Source organism: Desmodus rotundus, chromosome 3 (genome assembly GCF_022682495.2).
Source record: "Desmodus rotundus isolate HL8 chromosome 3, HLdesRot8A.1, whole genome shotgun sequence".
NCBI classification, from domain to species: domain Eukaryota; kingdom Metazoa; phylum Chordata; class Mammalia; order Chiroptera; family Phyllostomidae; genus Desmodus; species Desmodus rotundus.
This window is the reverse complement of record NC_071389.1, coordinates 25,378,839-25,400,947: the sequence shown is the minus strand read 5'-3', so window position 1 is coordinate 25,400,947 and position 22,109 is coordinate 25,378,839. Positions and strand designations below refer to the sequence as shown.

The 22,109-nt window shown below is 38.5% G+C and overlaps 1 protein-coding gene across 18 annotated transcripts in view; it reads right to left on the bottom strand.

Annotated features, from left to right (window-relative positions):
• MACF1 (microtubule actin crosslinking factor 1) overlaps nucleotides 1–22,109 on the bottom strand; it is a 320,700-nt gene that overhangs the window by 119,290 nt on the left and 179,301 nt on the right. For all 18 annotated transcript variants that reach the window (XM_045190859.2, XM_053920914.1, XM_045190876.2 and 15 more), the window contains 13 exons: nucleotides 19,050–19,176; nucleotides 18,326–18,509; nucleotides 17,739–17,908; nucleotides 14,620–14,798; nucleotides 13,827–13,965; nucleotides 12,808–13,001; nucleotides 11,550–11,712; nucleotides 10,658–10,741; nucleotides 8,089–8,196; nucleotides 7,798–7,896; nucleotides 6,047–6,199; nucleotides 5,415–5,503; nucleotides 2,854–2,989 (listed from right to left, as the gene is read on the bottom strand). In XM_045190859.2, the coding sequence (XP_045046794.2) occupies nucleotides 2,854–2,989; nucleotides 5,415–5,503; nucleotides 6,047–6,199; nucleotides 7,798–7,896; nucleotides 8,089–8,196; nucleotides 10,658–10,741; nucleotides 11,550–11,712; nucleotides 12,808–13,001; nucleotides 13,827–13,965; nucleotides 14,620–14,798; nucleotides 17,739–17,908; nucleotides 18,326–18,509; nucleotides 19,050–19,176 (1,825 nt within the window). The remainder of the gene's footprint in view (nucleotides 1–2,853; nucleotides 2,990–5,414; nucleotides 5,504–6,046; nucleotides 6,200–7,797; nucleotides 7,897–8,088; nucleotides 8,197–10,657; nucleotides 10,742–11,549; nucleotides 11,713–12,807; nucleotides 13,002–13,826; nucleotides 13,966–14,619; nucleotides 14,799–17,738; nucleotides 17,909–18,325; nucleotides 18,510–19,049; nucleotides 19,177–22,109) is intronic.

Genomic DNA, 22,109 nt, shown 5'->3' with positions numbered 1-22,109 from the left:
TCATGTTCATTACCTTCATCTTCTCTAGATGGTTTTATCTGTCCTTTTTTGGTCAGTATTATGCGGTTGGCCAAAAAGTTTGTTTGGTTTCTTTTCTATACGATGGCTCCAGTAGCACTTATTTGTCTTTAACTTCATTCGAAACAATTTTGTTAGATTGTATTGTTACAGCTGTCATAACAACGTGCATTTCACAAATTATTAAAATTGGTGAATTTTTGTGTACCTATTTTAGTACTGAAGATGGAATAAAGTAAGCAAAATTTGGGGGCATATTATGCTTTATTATTTCAAGAAAGGTAAAATGCACCTGAAATGGAAAAAAATAAAAGGTTTGTGCAGTGTATGGAGAAGGTGCTGTGACTGATCAAACGTGTCAGAAGCGGTTTGTGAAGTTTAGTGCTGGAGACTTCTCTCTGGAAGATGCTCTACACTCAGGTAGACCAGTTGAAGTTGATAGCAATCAAATCGAGACATTAATTGAGAACAATCAATGTTATACAACACAGGAGATAGCAGACATACTTGAAATATCCAAATTAATAAAGTTATTGGTGAAAATGAAAAATGTGTCTTTATTTTACAGAAAAAACACATGAACTTTTTGGCCAACCCAATAATTTCTTATCCTTATTTAACTCTTCTTCAACTTATCCATGGAGGACCTTGTTGAAGCAACGGTGAAACACTTCCCTGACTCCTAAATAATGCATTTCATTTTTGCGTGAGAAGCAAGCACCACAGGAGCAGGTACAATAATTTGTCCATTTGGGGTCTAGGAACGGTACCAGCAGTTCAATAAACATTTCATGAATAAATAATTGATAAATAGTAAAAAAATCCTTTGAATCATTAACCTGTAAGACATTCACTGCGGAGTTCAAGCTTGATTAATGGCACACTACGAGAAATGCAGAATGGATAGCAAATGAGGGAAGAGATTTGGTCCACTTCTCCATCTCACTGTGTTTGTTCAAATAATGCAACAACTGACAAATTCTCCACACTATTTGAAATATGTTATTCCCCATCCCTCCTTGTTTTCTGACCCAGAATGCAGAGTTTAACTTGCATGAGGTAAATGAATGTTATGTGAATCTATTAGGTATCTGTTCTATAGAGATTGAAGGAAAAATTACATGGCCGAACGACTCTATTAAGATACATGAAAAGCTCCTTTAACAAAATCCATTAAGGATTACTCAGAGGCAGACAATATGACAAAGAAAAAGATTCTCTGGTGCACTTCTAATTCTTCTGTGAGATTCAGAGTCTCAGAATACTGATATTGAAGAAAGGCCTGGAATCCAGCCGAAGAGAAAAGACTACGCACTGTTCCTTCCAACACCCTCATAACTAGAGGATAAGCAGGAAGCGCTGAGCTGGGAAATAATCCAGAGAAATCCATTTCAGTACCACCAAACATGGGCATTCTGATCTAAACAAGCAGAAAAAGACACAGGGAGAGGAGAAAAGAAAACATAAAAGGCTTCTACTTACCAAAGTTGCAGGGCACGCCTTGGGCAGATAAGAGAGAGAGCCTTATGGAGCAGCTCAGCCGTATCGCACACACAGTGTAAGCTTGGTGTTAGCGTCCAGCATGCGACTGTTTTTTTGTTTGTTTGTTTGTTTGTTTGCAAAAAAAGAACCCCAAACAGGTCGTCCTCTTTTCCCTTTGTGCATTTGTGCTTAAACTCCAAAGGGTTAGTGAAACTTGTAAGCAAGGATGTCAGTTAATCAGAACAATACTTCACATGAAACACACAAACAGTAACAGGGACACATCATGCTCAATGTAGTGGTGCTCAGCAGCTTGTAATCTTTTTTTCCTCCCCTTTTAAAACCTTCCAAAATGAGAACTGGATGTTCCCAGCAAGCAATTGTTAAAACTTTTCACGTACACTCTTATATGGTGAAGCAACAAGCCATTAAAAGTGGGCTACCTTAGGGAATGCTAAAACAGCACATTCTTTTTGAAAATCTACTCTCAAATAAATCACAGCTGGTTCTGTCTTGTGGTCTTTATAACTCTAGCTCCTGCTGCAAATTTCATATCCAAGGACCAGAGTCAAAGCACATTTGTCTGAATAGCATTTTGAGCATCATCTGGACCAAATTTAGTTACCCATGAACTTTAATTTTGGCCTGCCCCACGTAAGTTGGCCATTGCTTCACAACATAGGAAATAAGCAGGCAAACACACATATATATCCCAGAGACACATGTATATAATAAGGTAAGTTTACATATACACAAGTATCCAGGAAGAACTCAGGACAACCAGCAGGAACTTAACAACTTTCATATGGTCCAGAAAATGAACATGAGTGGGAACTGGTAAAGATGTCACATGATGAGATGACCATGGGAAAGGGGAACCAGTGTCTCAGTCAGTGCAGCTAATCCACCATTTTGCTTTGCAAATAAAAATTTCTCATTTCTTTAGTAGATATGCAAAAACTATGAGGGGGAGAGGTTCATGGTCTTTTCTTTCCAATATTCTGAACTATTGGCTATCAACTTTTGAGTGACAATGCCACAAAGGAGTAATCTTAGTGCTCTGTGGTTAAATATAAAATTTATGTTCTCCTTGACTGCATTACGCCACAAAGTGGAAGCCAACAAAAACAGTGAACCAGGTCTAAAGGGTTAGCCACAAACACGTAGTGTTCCGACTGACCAACACATCATGGAGCCCCAGTAAAGAAACACAAGACAAATGGCTGCTACGGTAAGGTTAAAAAATTAAGTCACACTGGTCATGGAAAGCTAATGATCATGACTTTCAATCAGCAAAGCTGCTTTCATTCCATTCAAAAGGTACCCTCTCTTGGAGGGTAAAACTAAAAGTACCTTTTGTTCTGTCTGCTGGGCCAACTGGCTCTGAAGTTGGTGAAGCTGGTTTGCCGAACCATCACACAGGTCATGGTAGGCCTTATTCAGAGCATTCAGTTGTTCAGATATTTGTTCCTTCTCTTTTTCTGACAGCCTGGAAGATGAAGCATTAAAGGCCTTTTAGAGAAAAACCTTTCTCCAAATTCTTCTCTGTTGCTTCGCAGTCATGACTTCTCCAGCTTGGACGGTATTCTTGTCATTGGTAACTGCGGATCATCTGGTCAGAGCGCCACACTCACCGAACACTTTGGCTTCTAACTCACAGTTTTCCTGTTTATTTCAAATCGTGTCATGATTCTTGGTGATGCCTATGCCTGTGCGACCAACTGTCTATAACGCCTGGGCTTGTCATCCTGCAATCTTCTCAAGCCAAATGGCCTCCACTCCACTTCAGACCCACCCACTGTGGCATACTTGGATCCTGACATCATCTAAAATTATTCCACTTCTGAAATTTTAAACTTCAAGAGTCTACTACCTGATTGTAACTCCTAATTACAACCCTACCTTTCCAGTTTTCTTTCTTTACTCTTATACCTCTTTTAAAAATAAAATATTTTAAACAGAAAGTAGAATATAACATTTTATTTACCAATTACCCAACTATACAGCTTTACCAAATTGTAGTATTTTACTAGATTTGCTTTAGATCCTTTTCTTAGAAATAAGACATTACAGATATAAAGTCCAATGTGTATGTCGCCAACCCCATTACTTTCCCATTTTCCCCGGAGGCAATCACTATCTTGAATTAGGTATATTTTGTAAGTCCCTTTTCTCATGCTACATTATGTTTTTGAGAATGAACCCTGTGATTTATATTACAATTATTCACCTACTTACTGAGAGTATCCAAGTCTTCCTTGACTCCTCCATTTTCTCTTAATCTATCAGTGCTCTTATAATATTAATTTTCTTCTCTTTAGAGTCCAGACACTATGATCCATCATCTCAACCAGTTTCTTACTATTATCCTTATATGCTCACTAATCTGATAAAACTTCAGCCCCAGATCAGTCAAACCACTGGACTTCTCTGCTCCCACATGCAGGCTGCTAAGTATAACCAGTGTGGGAGAAATTCCACAACCATGGAGAAGAGATGCTGCTGGGTTCGAACCTTGTCTAGACTTCAGTGCATCTGACATTCCTCTTGAAGACTCTCAGTCAACTCTTCCTTCCTTCCTCTCAACACCACTGTAACTTTCAGCAAACAACCTCTTTTCCTATTTCAAATAGAAAATACAGACCACTGGGCACTAATTCTCTTACTTTCTGGCTTTATTCCTGGCGTATTAACTTCTGTCCACACCCTACTTAATCTTTTTCTCAGACCTCAGCCAAAAACCAGCCTTGATTCCTATTAAAGGTGCACTTTCCACCCATTGGTGAATTTTATCCTCTCTGACATCCTCTGGAACCCCTCTCCTATTACTTCAATCTTTCTCCCTTTAGGTCCTTGAGACACAGTCCACATACACAGATAAATTCCTCTGATCTTTTAAGACAACAAATCTTTCTTGATTATATATTCCACTCCAATTATTTCTGCGTTATTATTTCTTTCCTTTCCCATGGCCAAGCTTCTTGAAAGAGTGTCTAATTTCATTATCACTACCATCCTCACTTCATGGTGTCCCCATCACACCAAATCTGACATTACGCCCTAATTTTTCACCAGAGTCACCAAAAACTTCCAACTCGCCAAATTTAACAGACACTTCTCAGTCTTAACCTTTCTTGACTTCTAACCACTTCTTTCGTTTTGGAATTCTGTTCTCTCTTGGATTCTGAGGTAGCACTTATAATTTTCCTTTTATAAGAAGCATTGAGAAGCCCCCATACCATTGTAAGCTAATCTACTCTTATGGTTTCTATTATGCTAATGACTCAAATCTCCATCACTTTAAACTTCTCTCATTAATTCTAAATTTACATATGCAGCTGCCCACTGGATAACTTTAGTGGAAGTATGTAAGGCTAAATTAATGTGTTAGGTATTTCTAATCTTATTTTCTGTGGGGTCTTCGTGTTCATAATGTCTAAAACTAAAGTTGCCCTCGTTTCCCTCACCCATACCTTCTCCTGTAATACCTCTCTTGGTCAGTGGCATCACCATACACCCGTGGCCTAAGCCAGAAACCAGAGAGTTATGTCTGATGACTTTTGTTTGTCACCAAACCCTGTAAGTTTATCATCCTTAATATCTTTAGAATCTTTGACCCCTCTCCATCCCTCATTATTTCTTGCCTATTGGAACCACCTCTTTGGTCACTCAGGCCCCTAGTCTTGCCCCATGTCAATCCATTCTCTATCAAACAGAAACCTTTATCACCAAAATCCAACCATGTTTATGATCTCTCCTCAGAGCCAACAAAGTAAAATGCAAACTCCTCAGCATGAAGGACAAGGCTCTTCACCATCTGGGTCTTGCTGCCCTGAATTCTTGTCATGACCCTAAGTTTCACCCAGGTAGATCTGGCCTCCCAGGTGTGGCATAACCTCTCATTTAATACTTACTTATGACCATGTTTGGCCAGGAAAATCTGTGACGTTTTAATGGCCTCAGAGACTTGTTCCTTCCTGGTTGACAGCTCCTCTGCCAGAACCTATTTAGCAGAAATAAAGAGAAAAGTTTCAGAACCTAAAAAAATTGAAGAATCAAAGATTATTTGGAGTAACTTTTTAAAAAAGATTTTACTTATTTATTTTTAGAGAGAGGGGAAGGGAGAGAGAAAGAGAGGGAGAGAAACATCAATGTGTGGTTGCCTCTCATATGGCCCCCACTGGGGACCTGGCCCCATAAACCCAGGCATGTGCCCTGACCGGGAATCTAACCAGGGACTGTTCGGTTCATAGACCATGCTCAATCCACTGAGCTACAGCAGCCAGGGCTGAAATAACTTTTTTAAAAACCAAGGCAAAAACTTTGCTTAGGTCAGCTTATTATTCCCAAATAAGCTACATACAGTTCGTTAAAAAAGTAGAAATATAAATAAGATGACTTCTTAAGTTTCTTTAAGTCCGAAAGTTAACATTTACTAAGATAACAATCATCCCTGGGAGGCTTACATGTGACGTGCATTATACCACGTAATGCATTTATCATATATTATTACATTTAGGAAGAGTCAGATGGACCTTCTCCTTACCTGCTGTTCTAAAATAGCTTTTTCAATGTCTGTCAACTCTTTGGTCTGGGATGAGGTAGCTTTGCTTTGTGTATTCCGTGCTAGGGTAGACACCCAGCCCAAAAGTTCTTTAACCTTCTCCACATGTTCTTGTTTTTCCTCTTCTACTACTTTCTAGAACAGGAAATAGAAAAATCAATATGATGGTCAGTTTTATTAGACTGACCTGACTTCAGATTTCCTAAAACAGAGAAATGAAAGTTGCCTAAATCAGCAAGCAACTAAAGTAACCCAAATTAAATATAATTTACCCAGTCTACAACACTGCTCACAGATGCCTACCTATGGGATACTAATACCTAAATCCATCATATCTAGGTTAAGACCTTTCTAAAAAAGCACAGTTTTAAAATGATAGGTACTCAACAATTATTTACTGATTTTAAATAAGCTCTTCACATATAGCAGCTTAATTCATAATTTGCATGATTCTTATATTTACAGATAAAGAGATTAAAGCCCACAGAGATTAGGTGAGGTAGGTATGGACATAAAGGAAGTCTTTTACTAATCTACACAGGCAAAAGCTGGTGTGAATAAATGTTTTCAAAAGCATTTTAGAAGAGTAGTTGAATATGTGGGAACTTATTTAGCAAAGACACAGATTTTTAAAATTATAAAAGATTACATACTTATTACAAAAAATTCATATAATCTGAAATATATACCCCTTAATATCATTTCCCCAGAAATTTGGTATATATACTTCTAAATTGTTTGTATGCACATATTGTGTCTTTGTGAGGTACACACAGCATTGTTTTTACTGAAACCATAATTATATATAGTATTCTAACTTGCTTTTTTCTCCCAAACAATATATTATAAATATCTTCCTGTGTCAGTTCACTTAAATTTCATTATTTTCAACAGCTTTGCAGAATTTCATTTTATAGAATTTGGATGTTTCCAGTATTTCCCTTTAACAAATCATGCTTTATTAAAGGATCTTTGTTCACATTCTTCCTTCATACTTATAATATTTCCGTAATAAAGATACTTGGAAGTGGGAGTGTTGGACATAATACAGTCAGTCCTAATAATTATTCACAGATTCCATATTTGTGAATTTATTTACTCACTTAAGTTTATTTGTAACCCCCAAATCAGTATTTGTGCATTTTCACAGTCATTCCCACACAGACCAGCTGGGGTTGAATAGGTGACAAGCTGCCTTCTTGTTCCATTTCTTATATTGCAAACAAGTACCCTTTCTGCAGTCTGTTGAGTGCCATGGTTTTCATATTTTTGTGTTTTTTGTTGGTGATTTTGCTGTTTAAAATGGACCCAAGTACAGAGCTGAGATGCTTTCTTGCGTTCCTAAGCACAGGAAGTCTGTGATGTGCCTTATGGAGACAATGTGTGTTTAATAACCTTTGTTCAGGACTGAGTTAGCTCTTGGCCATGAGTTCAATTTCAATGGGTCAACAAAATATATTAAATAAGGAGTTTTTAAATAAAAACACACACACAAGACAAGTTTATGCATAATCTATTGACAAAAATGTTGTGACCAGTGGCTTACAGGAACCTAACCCTGTATTTCTCCTGGGTGCAAGAGTTCAGTATTCACTAACTTGGTGTTTCTAGGAACCTCATAGAACCACTATGAACAAAGAAAATCAGCTGTGTGTGAACTTTAAATTGTGACAGATAAGGCACAAGGTTTTTAATTCCATTTTTAAGATGATTTAGGACCCAACTGTCCTCACCTCCTCCTCTTCTAGCCGCTGGAGCGCATCACTGATATATTTTACATGCTGAGTTGTTAAGGTCACCAATGCGGTGTAGCGAGTCCTTAAGTCCATGAACTACGGTTCAAAAAAAAAAAAATTTAGGTAAATTACCTACCAGAAAAATAAATTTAAACAGTTGAAAATAAAAGGAAATTTTCGTGAAGTCATATGCTCAACAGAAAGGTGAGCTGTAAAATCAAACTGCAAGGCCCAAAGGACTCTCCTTAAGGGAAGACAGCGGCCTATGTCATTTCCCCACACTTTCACCTCTTGCGTGATGGCATCTGAAGAGGAAAACATGCGACGACGCTTGCCAGGGGATTTCTGCTGCGATTCCACAAAGGCCTTGTATGTCATCAGCTGCAATTCATAGTCCTGAGAAAGAAGAAAGTGTACCATGTTTACACAGGGCTTTACGGCTCACACACGTCATGTAACAGAAATCATAGCATTTCATTGCTGGAAGGCATTTTGGCGATCTTTTAAAACGAAGGCTAGAAACTTTTTCTGTAAAGAGCCTGTCCTGCTGTCTCTGTCATGCTATCTTGGGTCATGCTATCTCTGTCACAACTACTCAACTCTGACACTGTAAGTGAAAGCAGCCATGGACAATAAGTAAGTGAAACAGTATGGTTGTATTACAGTAAAACTTTTACTTATGGACACTGAAAGTTGCATGAAGTTCCTATAATTTTTACATGTTACAAAGTATTATTCGTATTCACTTTTTTTAGCCACTTCTTATGGGCCACAGTTTGCAGTCTGTTTGCCGACCATCCTTTTCGTCTCAAGCATGGGCAACTGAAGCCCAGAGACAGGAAGTAAAATCCCTAATTAACTCAGTGGATGAGCAACAAAGTCAGATTACGAATCCCAGTTCTAATCACTAAACCAAAGTTCTATCCATGTCACCAATGCTACTCTGTCACATCCTCTGCAATCCTGAGAGTGCTGCCCTGGTCCAGGCACTCTTCTCTCACAAGACGGGTAGAAGAGCTTCTTAGTTACTCGCCTGCTTATGATCCCACCTCTAATTCATGTGCTATGCTGCCACCAGAATAACTCTTCTAAAAGATGAGCACTTCATACATCTGCTTAAATGCTTTCAATGACCTGGAGTAAAAATTTCTCAAATATCAACATGCATACAAATCATCTGGGAATAGTGTTAAAAATGCAAATTCTGATTTGGTAGGTTGAAGATTCTGCATTTCTAACAAGCTCCCAGGTGACGTTCCTGGTTCAAAGATCACATTTTGAGTAGCAAGAATACAAAGCAAAGCCAAAAGAATTGAACAAGACCTTTCATAGGTTGGCCCCAGCCTCCTTCTCATTTCCTAGTCACTAATTCTTTTGTACCATACTCCTTCTAGCTAAACCAAAATATCTCCCATTCCCTCACTGTATGCTCATTCTTCTGTGCCTTTGACTATGCAGTTCCTTTCATATAGAATGTCCTGCTTTCTGTTGTCTACTTAGAAAACTGTAGCAGGAGGAAAAGATGTAATGAGTTCCTTAAGCAACCTATAGAAAAACAATAGTAGTAGTAGTAGTAGTAGTAGTAGTAGTAGTAGTAGTAGTAATAAAAGCATGTTACCACTTACTGAATGCATTCTAGGTTTGCGGCATTTTCCTATGTATACATTATCCCAGGTTGCTGCTATTTCCATTTTCTAGATACCACGACAGATAATTAAAGAGAGCCTAAGTGCTTGCTCAAAGTCTAAAGCCTGACTCAACTCTTTGTGACACCACGTCTTACTAACTAAAGAAATGTATTCACTCAGAAACTATGTGTTGAGCATCTACTGTGTGCCTATCATTGCTCTGAGTGCTGCATACATAGTGGAGAACAAGTCAGAAAAAATCTTGCCCCTTTCCTAGATCTTACATTCTTGTAAGAAGGCATATAATAAGCAAATAAAAATATAATAATCTCAGGTCATTTTTATTTAAAGATGTTATCAGAGAAATGGGGGGTGGGGCTGGGCAGATTAAGCATCTGCCCCCAGAATGATAAGAATTTAAAATTTTATTACAAGTTTGATATGAAGCCATTTGATAGTTTTGAGAACAATGACATGATCCAATTTACTATGTTTCATCTATTTTAAGGTACAAATTTCCCCCACATTTTAGTAGCTCTAAAATTAGAATACGTCTTACAATCAATGGCATTTGCATAATTGGCAGACTTTCTTCTTTTTTGGTAGTGCATATTATTAACAGCTGGTGTCTGAAATTCTGTGACAGGTATTATGCTCTATAAAGGTGAGTCTGCTACTGTGTGGGAAAATTGCCTGTGGGACAGGAGCAGAAGCAAGAGATCAGGTCGGAGCTAGTAGAGTGGTCTAAGGAAGATTCCTCGCTTGGATGTAAACCAGGGAAATGGTGAGGGGTAGGTAATGAGAGGCAGCACATCCAAGACATATTGAAAGACGGAGCCAACTTGTTCAAAGACTGACATAAAGTTTAAGGCAAAGAGGAATCTCAAGGATGACTCTTGGGTTTTCTGCCTCATCAAATAGAAAGTAGTGATACTATATCCTGAGATAAGATGGTGAGAAAAACACAAATATTCTGTTTTTGATATGTTAAGTTTAAGAGGCCCGGGGGTCATCCAAATGGAGACTCCTGATGTCTGGTACTTCTCTGAGCATACTTAAATGTGGGGCCATGAGAAGCTTACCTCTGCACTAACTGAAAAATGGTGCCAGCCTGTAGCAGAAGAGCTCTGCTAATTTTTCCAGGGGAAAAAAAAGAAACTAGTGTGACAATGTAGGTCTTCCTAAGCTGAAGATCACTTACGTTCCTCTTGGGGACATGGTAGAGTTACCTTTACAATAGTGGAGTACTGCTGGGAAAACTTTTGACACTGGTCCAGTTTTGTCTGATTTCTCTCAATTTCTGCAAACAGATCCTAGGAACCAAAATAACACATTACCATTGTCATTACCATCACTGAAACAGTTGAGCATTTATTAGGTTCTAAGGCAGTGGTTTTTAAGCTTTAACTGCATCAGAATCACCTGGGAAACAGCATAAAACACAGATTACTGGGCCCTTCCTCCGGAGTTTCTGATTCAGTGGGTTTGGGTTTGAGAACTTGCATTTCTAACATGTTCCCAGATGATGCTGCAGATCTGGGGTCCACACTTCAAAAACGCACTGTTCTAACTATTTTACATATATTATATAACTTCATTTAATTCTAACAATGATAACTTTATGAGGTCAGCTGAACAAATAATATGCTATATCAGATTTATTGATAAGGAAATAGAATAATGAGAGATTAAGTAATTTGTTCCAGGTCTCATACAAGTGAGCAAACCAGGACTGGAATCCAGGCAACCTAACTATAATACTAAACAAAGCAAAAGACCCCAAGATACCAACAAATAAAAACTGTTTTGAATGAAATAATTTTCTTTCACTCATAGCTTTCCCTGGGTTTTCATTCTCCCATATTCTAATCCTAGTACAATAAAATTTAATATCAAAAAACAAAACAAACCAAAATAATTTTAATCTGTCTATCAAGTGATTTCCATATATACTTATAGAAACTCAGGATTAAAATGGCCTAAATGCAACACCAGTATCTGGAGACCATCCTGCTAGGGGAAGCTTAATGGCTAGTACATCATCTTCTTTTATGATGAGCTAACCCATCCCACCCCTGACAACTTCCGCCATGCTACTGCCACACCTGTACCCACACCCACCGTCTGCTGGCTGAGCTGCTCCGATAGCACTCTGCTATCCTCTGCCTGGCCTGGCTTCATCATTTCCTGCTGGGCAGTGGTTTCCTCAATCCATTTGATGAGAGTTCCATGGCAGGCTCGGTAATCTCCCAGAACTTCCTGGATACTTTCTAGTTCAGATTGGCTGGAAGAACAGAGAAAAATTGCTATCAAATATCTTGGTGTCAATAAAATAAAGTAAATGAGACAACTCCCTCCTTAGCCTATGTCTTCAGTTGAGCTTGATCGTAGAGGATACATCTTTGTTTGGAAGGAACAGCAACACAACATTGGGAGCTATGCCTGTACCCATGCCCTACAGTGTAAAAGGTCATTTGAAACCAGTTTGTGCCCTGCTGGCCCTGGAAACTGCCTAGGGCCTGGAATCCCATGATAATCCTTGTCAAATTTTTTTACTTAGATTGCCAAGGATTACCAGGGTGGCCATAAGGTAGTACTGGCTGTACACTTCTGTCCCCTGACGACAGAGTACCTGTCAGATTACCCTCGCTATGATTTATGAATCACTGTAATTTCTTGGGGAAGACAGTGGGGGTAGGGTGGGTGAAAATAGTAGTTATTTACTGTTAATTTCAGTAACAGCTTCTTATATCACTTTTGTTAGCCAAGCCAGTCTTGGGATGGTAAGTTGATTACAGAGAATCCATCCAAATTTACATGGGTTGCTATCTAACTCCTCTCCTTGCCTACCCAACCTAGCTTCAGCTAGGTAGCTTTCTAGCTTTCCTATTCAACTCAGTCACCAGAAGTAGGATCTCGAGTTACACAAATAAAAATCACTGAGTTAGCAAATGAAAGGAAGCAAGAAATTCTGCAAAGGCCCACTATGAAGATGGTTCATATTCACATTCAAAGCCAGTAAAACCAGACCTGAAACTCAGGTTCTGTCCCTGACAGAAGATCACCAGTTCACCTTTCCAGTCTACATTCCAAGACCCCATGTCATCATGACTTAACCAGACAAGACCTGGGACACAGGGGGAGGTACTACTTAACAGAACCATCACTGTTGACTCAAAAGCAAGACTCAAGTCTGCTTTGGGGTTGGTGGTCCCAACTTCCTGTCATTTATCTTGTCCAGAATTCATAGTGTCATTTAATTTCTAACTCTCCCTATCAATTCCTGCCTTTAAATTAGAATACACAGATATAACTCTATTTTGGTTTAAAGCCTAGTCCCTGAACCCTCATGGGAGAAAATGGTAGGGCTCCCACTCACCGTGTCTCAAGCTGGGCAATGACCCGGTTCCAACGCTCCTGTAGCTGGGAGCCTTTTTCCTGATAGCGCTCCAAGTCCAGGTTTCGCTCTGGGGTCAAGCGACTCAATTGCTCTGCTACTACCTTGGCCTTGGCAATTTCCTCATCCAGGACTGAAAACACTGAATTCTTTTCCTTCACATCACTAAGCCAGTGCTATAAAGACACAAGCACAGCAACGCAAGATTAAAAATATTCCATGCTAAGCATTAAAAAAGACTCAGACTAAGATAGACAACAAGGCATGTTCTACAGCTGGCTCCACATTATACCTGAGATTCAGAGGCTGGGCCCTATAATGTTGTGCCAGAAATGCCTCTACAGTCCTCATGCACCATGGGCTGGCAGTACAATAAAAAGAAATGTGTGAAGAACTTGTGTTTGAAACCTGGCTCTATCACTTATAAACTATGAAACCAAGATAAGTCATTTAGCCAATCTGACTCGGTTTTCTCTTCTGTAAATGCAGATAAAAACCCCTTCCCTATCAACCTCACAGAGTTCCTTGGGAAAATTAAATGAAATAACAGCTAAGTGATTTATAAACATACAGCAAAATCACTGATGGTATCCAATTAAGCTATGATTTTACTGGGAAGAAAAGGGAGAAGATAAATAGAAAAGCAGAGTTCTTTATCCCCCCTTTCTAGCTAGACATATTTCTCAGTCCCTTCTTCTTTGAGTCCATATTAAAATACATTAAATATCATCATCTGCCTAGTTCAAACGCAAACTTAAAATCAATGTCACACCATCCAAAACATTATTTCTCCACTAACTCAAAACATTTGATATACTGGGGGTGGGGGACGCCGAGGGGAAGGGGACAAAAGTAGGTTTACAACTGAAATACAAATAAATGATATAATAATAAATAATAATACACGAACATACTCCGTGTTTCATGTACTCACAACTGTAAACCTACTTTTGCCCACCCCTGTAGTAAGTCAACTTCCTAAGAGGCTCAGAGCAACCAACCCGTAATGTAGAGCGATGGGACTCCAGAGCTGAGAGATCTGCTGGTACTGCTTCTTCTTGACTCAGCTTGACCTCATAACCTTTGACCAAGAGTTCAGCATCCTGAATGCTACGCACTATAACATCGATTGTCTTGAGCCTGTGAGGATAAAATCACTTTCATTAACACATGCATTTTAAGAGTTGGGGTACAGCCCTAGAGCTAAGGAGAGGTTCACAAATTATAACTGCCAAAATCAATTTCATCAGTACTAGATGATGACAGAGTTTCATAAAAATACGGAAGCATGGTACATGTGGTGCCAACTTAAGCCGATTCAAAATAAAGTTATAGGTGGCACTGGACATGCACACGCGTAGTGGACTCATGGGAGAAAAGGTGTGAGGCCAGAAACCCATTCAACACTGTGAATCACCTAAGCTCTGTTTCTCCTCAAGGTCATGGGTGAAGATGAGTAGTTAGAAGGAAGAACTTCAGAAACCTATATTTAGTTTACTTTTTTTACTCTTTAGTATCTCTTCCTCTCTCTTTTTTTCAGAGGCACCTAATCAAACAGAAAGGAGGTACAAAAGAGCCCTAACACTGCACATCAGCTCCACCGCTGGCACTTGTTCAGTGGAGCCCAGATGACCCCACTCCGTACTTGAAAACGAAAGCCACGGTCTCTTGTTAGGGATACACGGTCTTCAAGAGCTACCGTTTCTCTGGATTGTTTATGAAACACCCCAGGTGCTTCTCCTCCTCATCCCAATGGAAAATGTTGCCATTTGGACCCAAATTCAGCTCACTCACTTATTCAGAAAGACAGTGGAGAGACCATACACATGGTCCATTTTCTCCACCAGCAGATTGAGCTCTGAGCGCAGAGTTGAAACACTTGAACCAGATGGGGACTGATGGAGAAAGCTCTTGCATTTCATGGAAACAGCTTCCAAGTCTGACCTCAGGTGCTGTAAATCATCCTGGGTACGCTGTCAGGAACAAAACGTATAATGAAGATGGAGGTGGAATTACAGCAAAATATTGGAAGCAACCTAAAGCCATCTATGAAAGAGTGGTTGAATAAACTCTGAAACAGCTCTAAAGGGGACGATGGGGGAAGAATACATACAAGTAATTTCTGAGCCAAGTATCTGGATTATTGACATACTTCAGGCTAACAACAAAAATATCTATAAATAAATGTTAAACTTCAGTTAACTAGCTCTTTTTTGTAGTAGTAGTAGTAGTATAAGTTAGCAATTCTGGTAGTACTCTCTGTACATGTAAGAAATGAGCAATAAGTAAACTTGTGCATAATGTAAGTGGGTTTTTCAGTCTTGGGGAAAGAATGGAGGAAAGCTTAGAATAGTCCAATGGTATTGGTTTGGAACCAGATGGAGATAAGATACATATGAATTCATAGTTTTGTGTGTGTGTGTGTGCCAGACTGATAAATACATTGATCTACCTTTGTGATATGTACATACTATACTTCTACATATATATATATACATATACACATGTATGTGCATGTATATAAGTGTGTGTATAACACAGGAGTGTGCATGTATGTGTGTATGCATGTGTTTGTCAGTATGTCTTTTCCTAGCTGTATTTGCTGAGCAGTCCTAGACTAAGAGCACACTCAGCACCCAGATCTTTCGTGGTTTCTAAGTAACAATCTCCACCTACAGGAAATAGGGCTCCTTGGAGAAATGACCAACTCCAGGGTAGAGGCTGGCTAGGGCAAGATGAACCTGGAATATTTGTTTTGCTGAGAAATAATAAAGCACTCAAAGAATAATGATGACATGTTAAAATGACATAGGAGCCAGCTTAAAGGGGTTTCCAATGGCTAAATCTGAAATATTTTGAACATCAAAAATAGAGTAGCAAATTATAAACCACTGAATAAAATAAGAATTCATCAGTTTATAGTGACATAAAGAAATAAGAAAGGAGAAGAGGGAGGCAAGCTCTTTCCATTTGATAAAACAGAAATTTAAAAATGTAAAAGAAATAACAGAATTAGAAAATCCCCTTTTGGTAACAGTCATACCAATAATTATTCATTCAAGAGTCAACCATAGATGCTAAAACTAGTTGGTAAAGCAGGATATTTACAGAGCCTAAAAGTACCTCCCCAAAAATAATTAATAATTACAAAGGGGAAAAAGGCAACAAGTGATACAAGTTATCACCAGTAATGGGACAAATCAGCATCACATGCCTCCTGATATTATTCACCAAGGACACAGTATCACTTCAGTGGTATTCCTGCCAAAAATGTGCAAGCTATTTCTAATCATGAGAAAGCCTCAGATAAACACAAATAGAGGGACATTCTACAAAATAAATGTCCTATACTTTTCAATAACATTATGCTCATGAAAGATGATGAAAAATCAAAAAACTATTTCAGATTAAAGAAATCTAAAGATACACACCACCTAAATGCAATGCATGACACTCGATTGAACCCTATACCAATTTTTTTTTTTTTCCTGCAAGGGGGATAGAGTGGGTTGGGGTGCTATCCCAAAAAAGAATTATTAGGATCAACTGATAAAACTTTAATAAGGTCTTACATCAATATTCATTTCCTAATTTTAATCATTGTCCAGTGGTGATGTAAGAGACTATCCTTGTTTTTGGAAACGCACACTGAGGTATTTAGGGTAAAGGAGCATCATTTCTGGAAGTTACTCTCAAGAAAAAAAAAGATTATTATTATGTATATATACATATGTAGAAGAAAATGATAAAGTAAATATAAAAAAGTTAATACTTGGGGAATCTAGGTGAAGAACAAGTCTAGGTAAAGAATAAATACTTCTGTATATCTGAAAGTATTTCAAAATAAAAAGTAAAAAAAAAGTTTTTTTCAGAAGCGCTGAATATTAACCTTTTTGATGACTACAGAAAAACGAAATGCTTCAATGTGAGAATTACAGGTTACTATGACCTGACTCACACAGGCACATTAGACCCCTCTTGGCCAGTGAAATTACACTGCCCTCTCCACCTCCTCCTCAAGTTTAAGAATAATTAAGGAAGGTAAGGAGGAAAAAAACCACTTCCTCTCATTAGCCATTTCTTTCCATTGCCTTTAAGCTCCCAGATCAAATCTATTATTCTTTTTTGATGGTAGATTTTTATTAAATGGTAAATGTTCTGTGACAGTAAGATCCTGGAGCAAACAGGCCAATAAAAATATGGAATGCTTCACAAATTTGTGGGTCATGCTAGTCTCCGTATTATTCCAATTTTAGTATATGGACTGCTAAAACGAGCACCAAATCTAATAGTCTTCACAGAGCTCTCTCATACCACCCCTAGTAGAAATGTTCCAGTAACACTCCAAATGAAGCAACTAGAACTTGCTGCTTTTACTTCAAGAATACAACCCTATATTTCTATAACATTTTACTTTTCCAGAAAGCTCATTACAGGTACTATATCACTTAATTTTTAAAACAGTTCTGTGACTCACGTATTATCTCCCTTCTATAAGAAAGGAAACTAAAGATAAAAGTTAATTTGCTCAGTTACAGAGAAAGTGCATTAGAACCCAGAGTGGAGTCTTGATTCCTCAATATTTTTGAGTCCCATGACTGACAATAATCATGTAATAGAAAGTAACTACTTGTAAGGGATAAAGCAGAGAGTGGAGTCTCTACTAAGCAGTCTTCGGATATGTAGCCCAAATGCGGCACTTAGAGCAATTTCCCAGTCTGTTTGCCTTCCCCATGGTGTAGGAAACTAATCAATATGCTAGGAGCTGAAATTAAGCTTTTCCACAGGTAAAAGTCACTTTCAGGCTGTAGAGAAGTAGGACCGCCATAAATCTATTTCCTTATTTCTTAGGATCCATACTCTCTTGCCACCCAATTCATTCTGAAAGTGTTTACTGTGCTCTTAGGGCTTACCTCTTGCTCTGCGATCCTTAATGCACTGTCCTGCCGGGCATCTCTGTCACCTCTAGAGCTGGCTGGGGTCTGAATTTGTTTGACTAGCCTCTGTTCGCACTCCTCCAGGCGTAGCCGGATATTCTTCAGCTCTGAAATGTACATCTTGGCCACAGTTTCCTCTTTGTCCTCTGTGAATGCACAAGCACAGAAGACCATTAAGCCCCACACCAGAGATCAGCAAACCTGGAAACAACAGATTTACCCTCAGGGGGAGGGTACCAGTGGTTCCAGCATATCTGATTGATATTCCACCAATGAAAGCAAGGCCTTATGTGGGAAACCTTATGCCTGATCCTAAATTCCCTGCATTAACATAATGATGTTTAGGACCCAAAACATGCTACTTCCACAAGAATATGTAATAGCTTGATTAGCAATAGACTAAAATATGGACTCTTCTTCCATGATCTGAATTCATCTCCAAAGTGTCTCTCTCAAGGTTTTCGTTTCAGTGGTGACAGTACTCTTTAGTTTATATGAAGGGTCTTGCAGCACCCTTCAGGGCTCTCATTCTACCAGTACTCTCCTCTTCCCAAGGCACACACCATTCTCCATGGATTTTATCAGGTGCTGGAAGTGGGTTTTACAAGCCTCCACTTCCTCTTCCAAACGCAGATGATCCGCCACTGAAAAGAGCACCGAGTCCCGGCTATCCTGCAGAAAGTCTTCGTAGTGGGCCTGGAGGGTCTTCATAACTTGGTGGCACTCCCCTGGTGTTGAAGACCGAAGCTAGACAGGAAAAGCCAGAGAAATTTCAATAAAATGGGAACATAATAATTTCTTTCTCCTTTTTATTGACATTTAACACAGACACAAAATAATATGCAAACTGTAACTTGCTGATTTTTCACAAATTGAACTTGTCCATGTAATCAGCATTTAGATTAAGAAACAGGATATCACTAGAACCCCAGAAGCACCTTTGTGCCCCCTTGGACATAACCCTTAATAACGATTAATTCACCACATTCCCCTACTATATATACTCATGCAAAAGAGATACTTATCCTGCAGTGAGAAGAAGCCTATGATCTCCTCCCTCTGCCAAGAAGACCAAATATATTATTTATTTTCATCAGGAATTTCTTTAACCATTCAGGCTGCTGCTTCTAGTTCCTAAGAGCCTAAGGCACCTAACATTGAACCAGTCTCCCTGACTCCATTTTATTCTGATTGCGGGGGCAGGAGTCTCACAGTAAAGAAAAAAAGTTCCTTCTGAAAACAGCTTGCTAGTAGGATGTGTGCCTGGGGTAATGCTTTCACAATTACCTTTTCCAGGTTCCAGGTCTTTATAAGGTCAAGGTCCTTCCTCAGATAGTTCCAGGAGATAAGGCTTTTGGTATTTACATGTAGTTGATGCCAAAGGGCCATCACCTTCTGATAAGACTGCTCCACTCTAGGAACAACACAGAGCCAGGTTATAGCTTTTATAAGGCTTGAGTTTCATATTAATATAAGACTGTCTTAGGAAAAAGTGTATTCACTTTAGCAAAACTAAGTTTATATGCTGAGCAGAGAAAGGCAGCAATTCCAATAGTAAAAACACAGGAATCTTTAGAATTAAGTTAATTGAGATCCTCACACAATTTGGATTTGCTATACTGTTATGTATATTATGTCAGCATACCTTAGCAATCTCATAAATGTTACCTGAATGTAACACAATTAAGAGAAGTAGAGAGAGGAACTGCCCAGGGAAAACAATGACACAGAAAATTAGAGATAAAATAATCTCATTTGGAATTGTTGAAAGTGACAATATCAGCACTTAAAAAGTGATTTGCTGTGTTCTACATATTTACAAAACTGCTAAAATGTTTAAGAGTTACCAGCAACTTAAGAAGCTCACCCGGCATGTAGAAGGAAACTGCGTGAGGAGATTTTTCTTAAGCATCCCATGCCTAATTCAACCTCAACTTCTGGAAGACTTAAACTGACAGATACACAGACACATGAAAAATATAACAAATTACCTTGAATTTTTGCAAGTGGAGAAATGTGAGATATTAAAGTAGAATGAAAAACTAGAAGCCAGCATTGTTAAGTTAAATAAAATACATTAAACTCATTAGTTTATCTTTCCCTTTTTCAAAAGTCCTGCTAAAATGTCAGCAAAGTTGAAATAAAAGTTCAGGAAATCTCAAAGAACAGAAACACAAAGAAATATAAAACAGAAGAAAATTTGACAATCAGTTCAAGAGATCCAACATCTGACAAATGAGAAGTCTTAAAAGAACAGAACGTAGAAAAGGACATAATTAAAGAAATAATCCAAGAACAACTTCCCCAGATATCAAAGATATGAGTTTCCAGTTTGGGTTCAGGGTTGGCATAGAGACTCACCAAAGACAGAGCATTCCCTCCAAAGATTAAAGGCAAACAGAAGGATTTCAAAACTTTCAGAGAGATAAAGATTTCGTTCCCAAGGTTAAAGTACCAGACTGGTTTGTATCATGACTACAGTGGAGGACATACAATGCTATGCATTCGTCAGAACCACAGTACTGCTCACCACAAAGGGAGAATTTGACAGTTGTGTAAACTTAAAAAAAGATCAAGAATGACAATGGTACTGTATTTTTCGACAGCTAGAAGCTAGAAAACAGTGAAACAGTGCTTTCAAGGTTCAGAGTGAAAATAATTTTCAAAAGAATTCTGTTATGAAAATTTATAACTAATTCATTATGAAGGGAAATGAAAGACATTTTCAGATATAAGAGGTTGCAAAAAGTTTACTTTTCCTGGACTTTTTTTCAGTGGACTCCTAGAGTATACTCTCCCAAACCAGGGAATACACCAACAAATAAGACTTGTTTTCCAGGAATCAGAGGGTCCAGCACACAAGAGAGGTGAAGAAGACCTCAGGATGAACACAAAGCAAAATGCCAGGGAGGCGGTACTGAAGCAGGCCTGCATAGCAGGTTCAGACTAGAAAAGGAAGACAGAATGACCCAGAAGAAATGTTTTCAAGAGAAAATAAAAATGAAAATTACCTATGGTGTTTGGCCATACTGAGAAGCCTTTTACAGTAACATAGAAGAGTCTGGGAGTAAATTCATAATATGCAAATAGACAACTAAGCTAATTTAGTAACGAAACAATGATCAATTCCAAGGAAACAAAAAGTTACAATAGAAAGTAAATGAAATAATTTACTCAAACACACATTCAATTACCCACTCATTCATTCTTTCCTTCTACAACCACCTCCCAAGCATTTTCTGTGTGCCAGCAATGATTCTAGGTGCTGAGGCTACAGAAGTAAACAGAAAAAACCCTTCTGTTCTTTTGGAACTTTTAACAGGCGGGGAGAGGCAATAAACAAATACACAATCTCTTAGGCTATATTTAGTGTTGTGAAGAAAAATGAAGATGAGTAAAGGAGACAAAGTGATAGGCAGTGAGTGGGGGCGGGGGGTGCATGGGATGGTAAGATGTACTGAATGGAGCAAGGGAGTGAACCCCATAAATTATTTGAAGCAAGGAAAGGAAGTGAAAGGCCGGAGGCAAGAATATGCCTGTGGTGTCTGAGAAACAGGAAAAAGGTGAGAGTTACAGGATCTCGGCATAAGCACGAGTGTGGCAGAGGCAGAGTTCAGAGAGGAAAGGCACCGTGGGGATAAGCCTCGCGATCCCTCACAGTACTGTGTGACTCAGTTGTAAACCATTTAACGTATTGGGTTAGCCAAAAGTCCATTACTTTTGTGGCTCTAGTAGTTCTTAGTTATCTTTTTGAAACAACTTTGTTAGACTATATTGCTGTCATATCAGCATGAATTTCAAAAAATACATCAAAACTGATGAATTTTTGTGCAGCCATTTTAATATTGAAAATGGAAGAACATAAGCACCATTTTCAGCACAGTATGCTTTATTATTTCAAGAAAGGTAAAAAACACAAATGAAACAGTAAGATTTGTGCAGTATATGGAGATGGTGCTGTGACTGATTGAACGTGTCAAAAGTGATTTGCAAAGTTTCTTGGTACTATTGATTTTTTGGCCAAATAGTTCTTTGCTGTGGGGCTGTCTTCTGCATTGGAAGGTATTTAGCAGCACCCCTGACCTCTACCCACCAGAAGCCAATAGCGGGAGATAGCTGACATACTCAAAATATCCAAATCGATAAAGTTATTGGTGAAAATGAAAAATGAGTCTTTTACTTTATAGAAAAAGCTAAATAATAATAACCCAACCCAATAATAACATAAAAATATCAATTTAAACAAAATTGTGACATATCTACATTTGGAAGGTGGGAAAAGGAGAAGTGTATGCAGGGTTATATGTAGCAAACTAAGTGTTAGTTTTCTAGAGTAGGAGATCAATA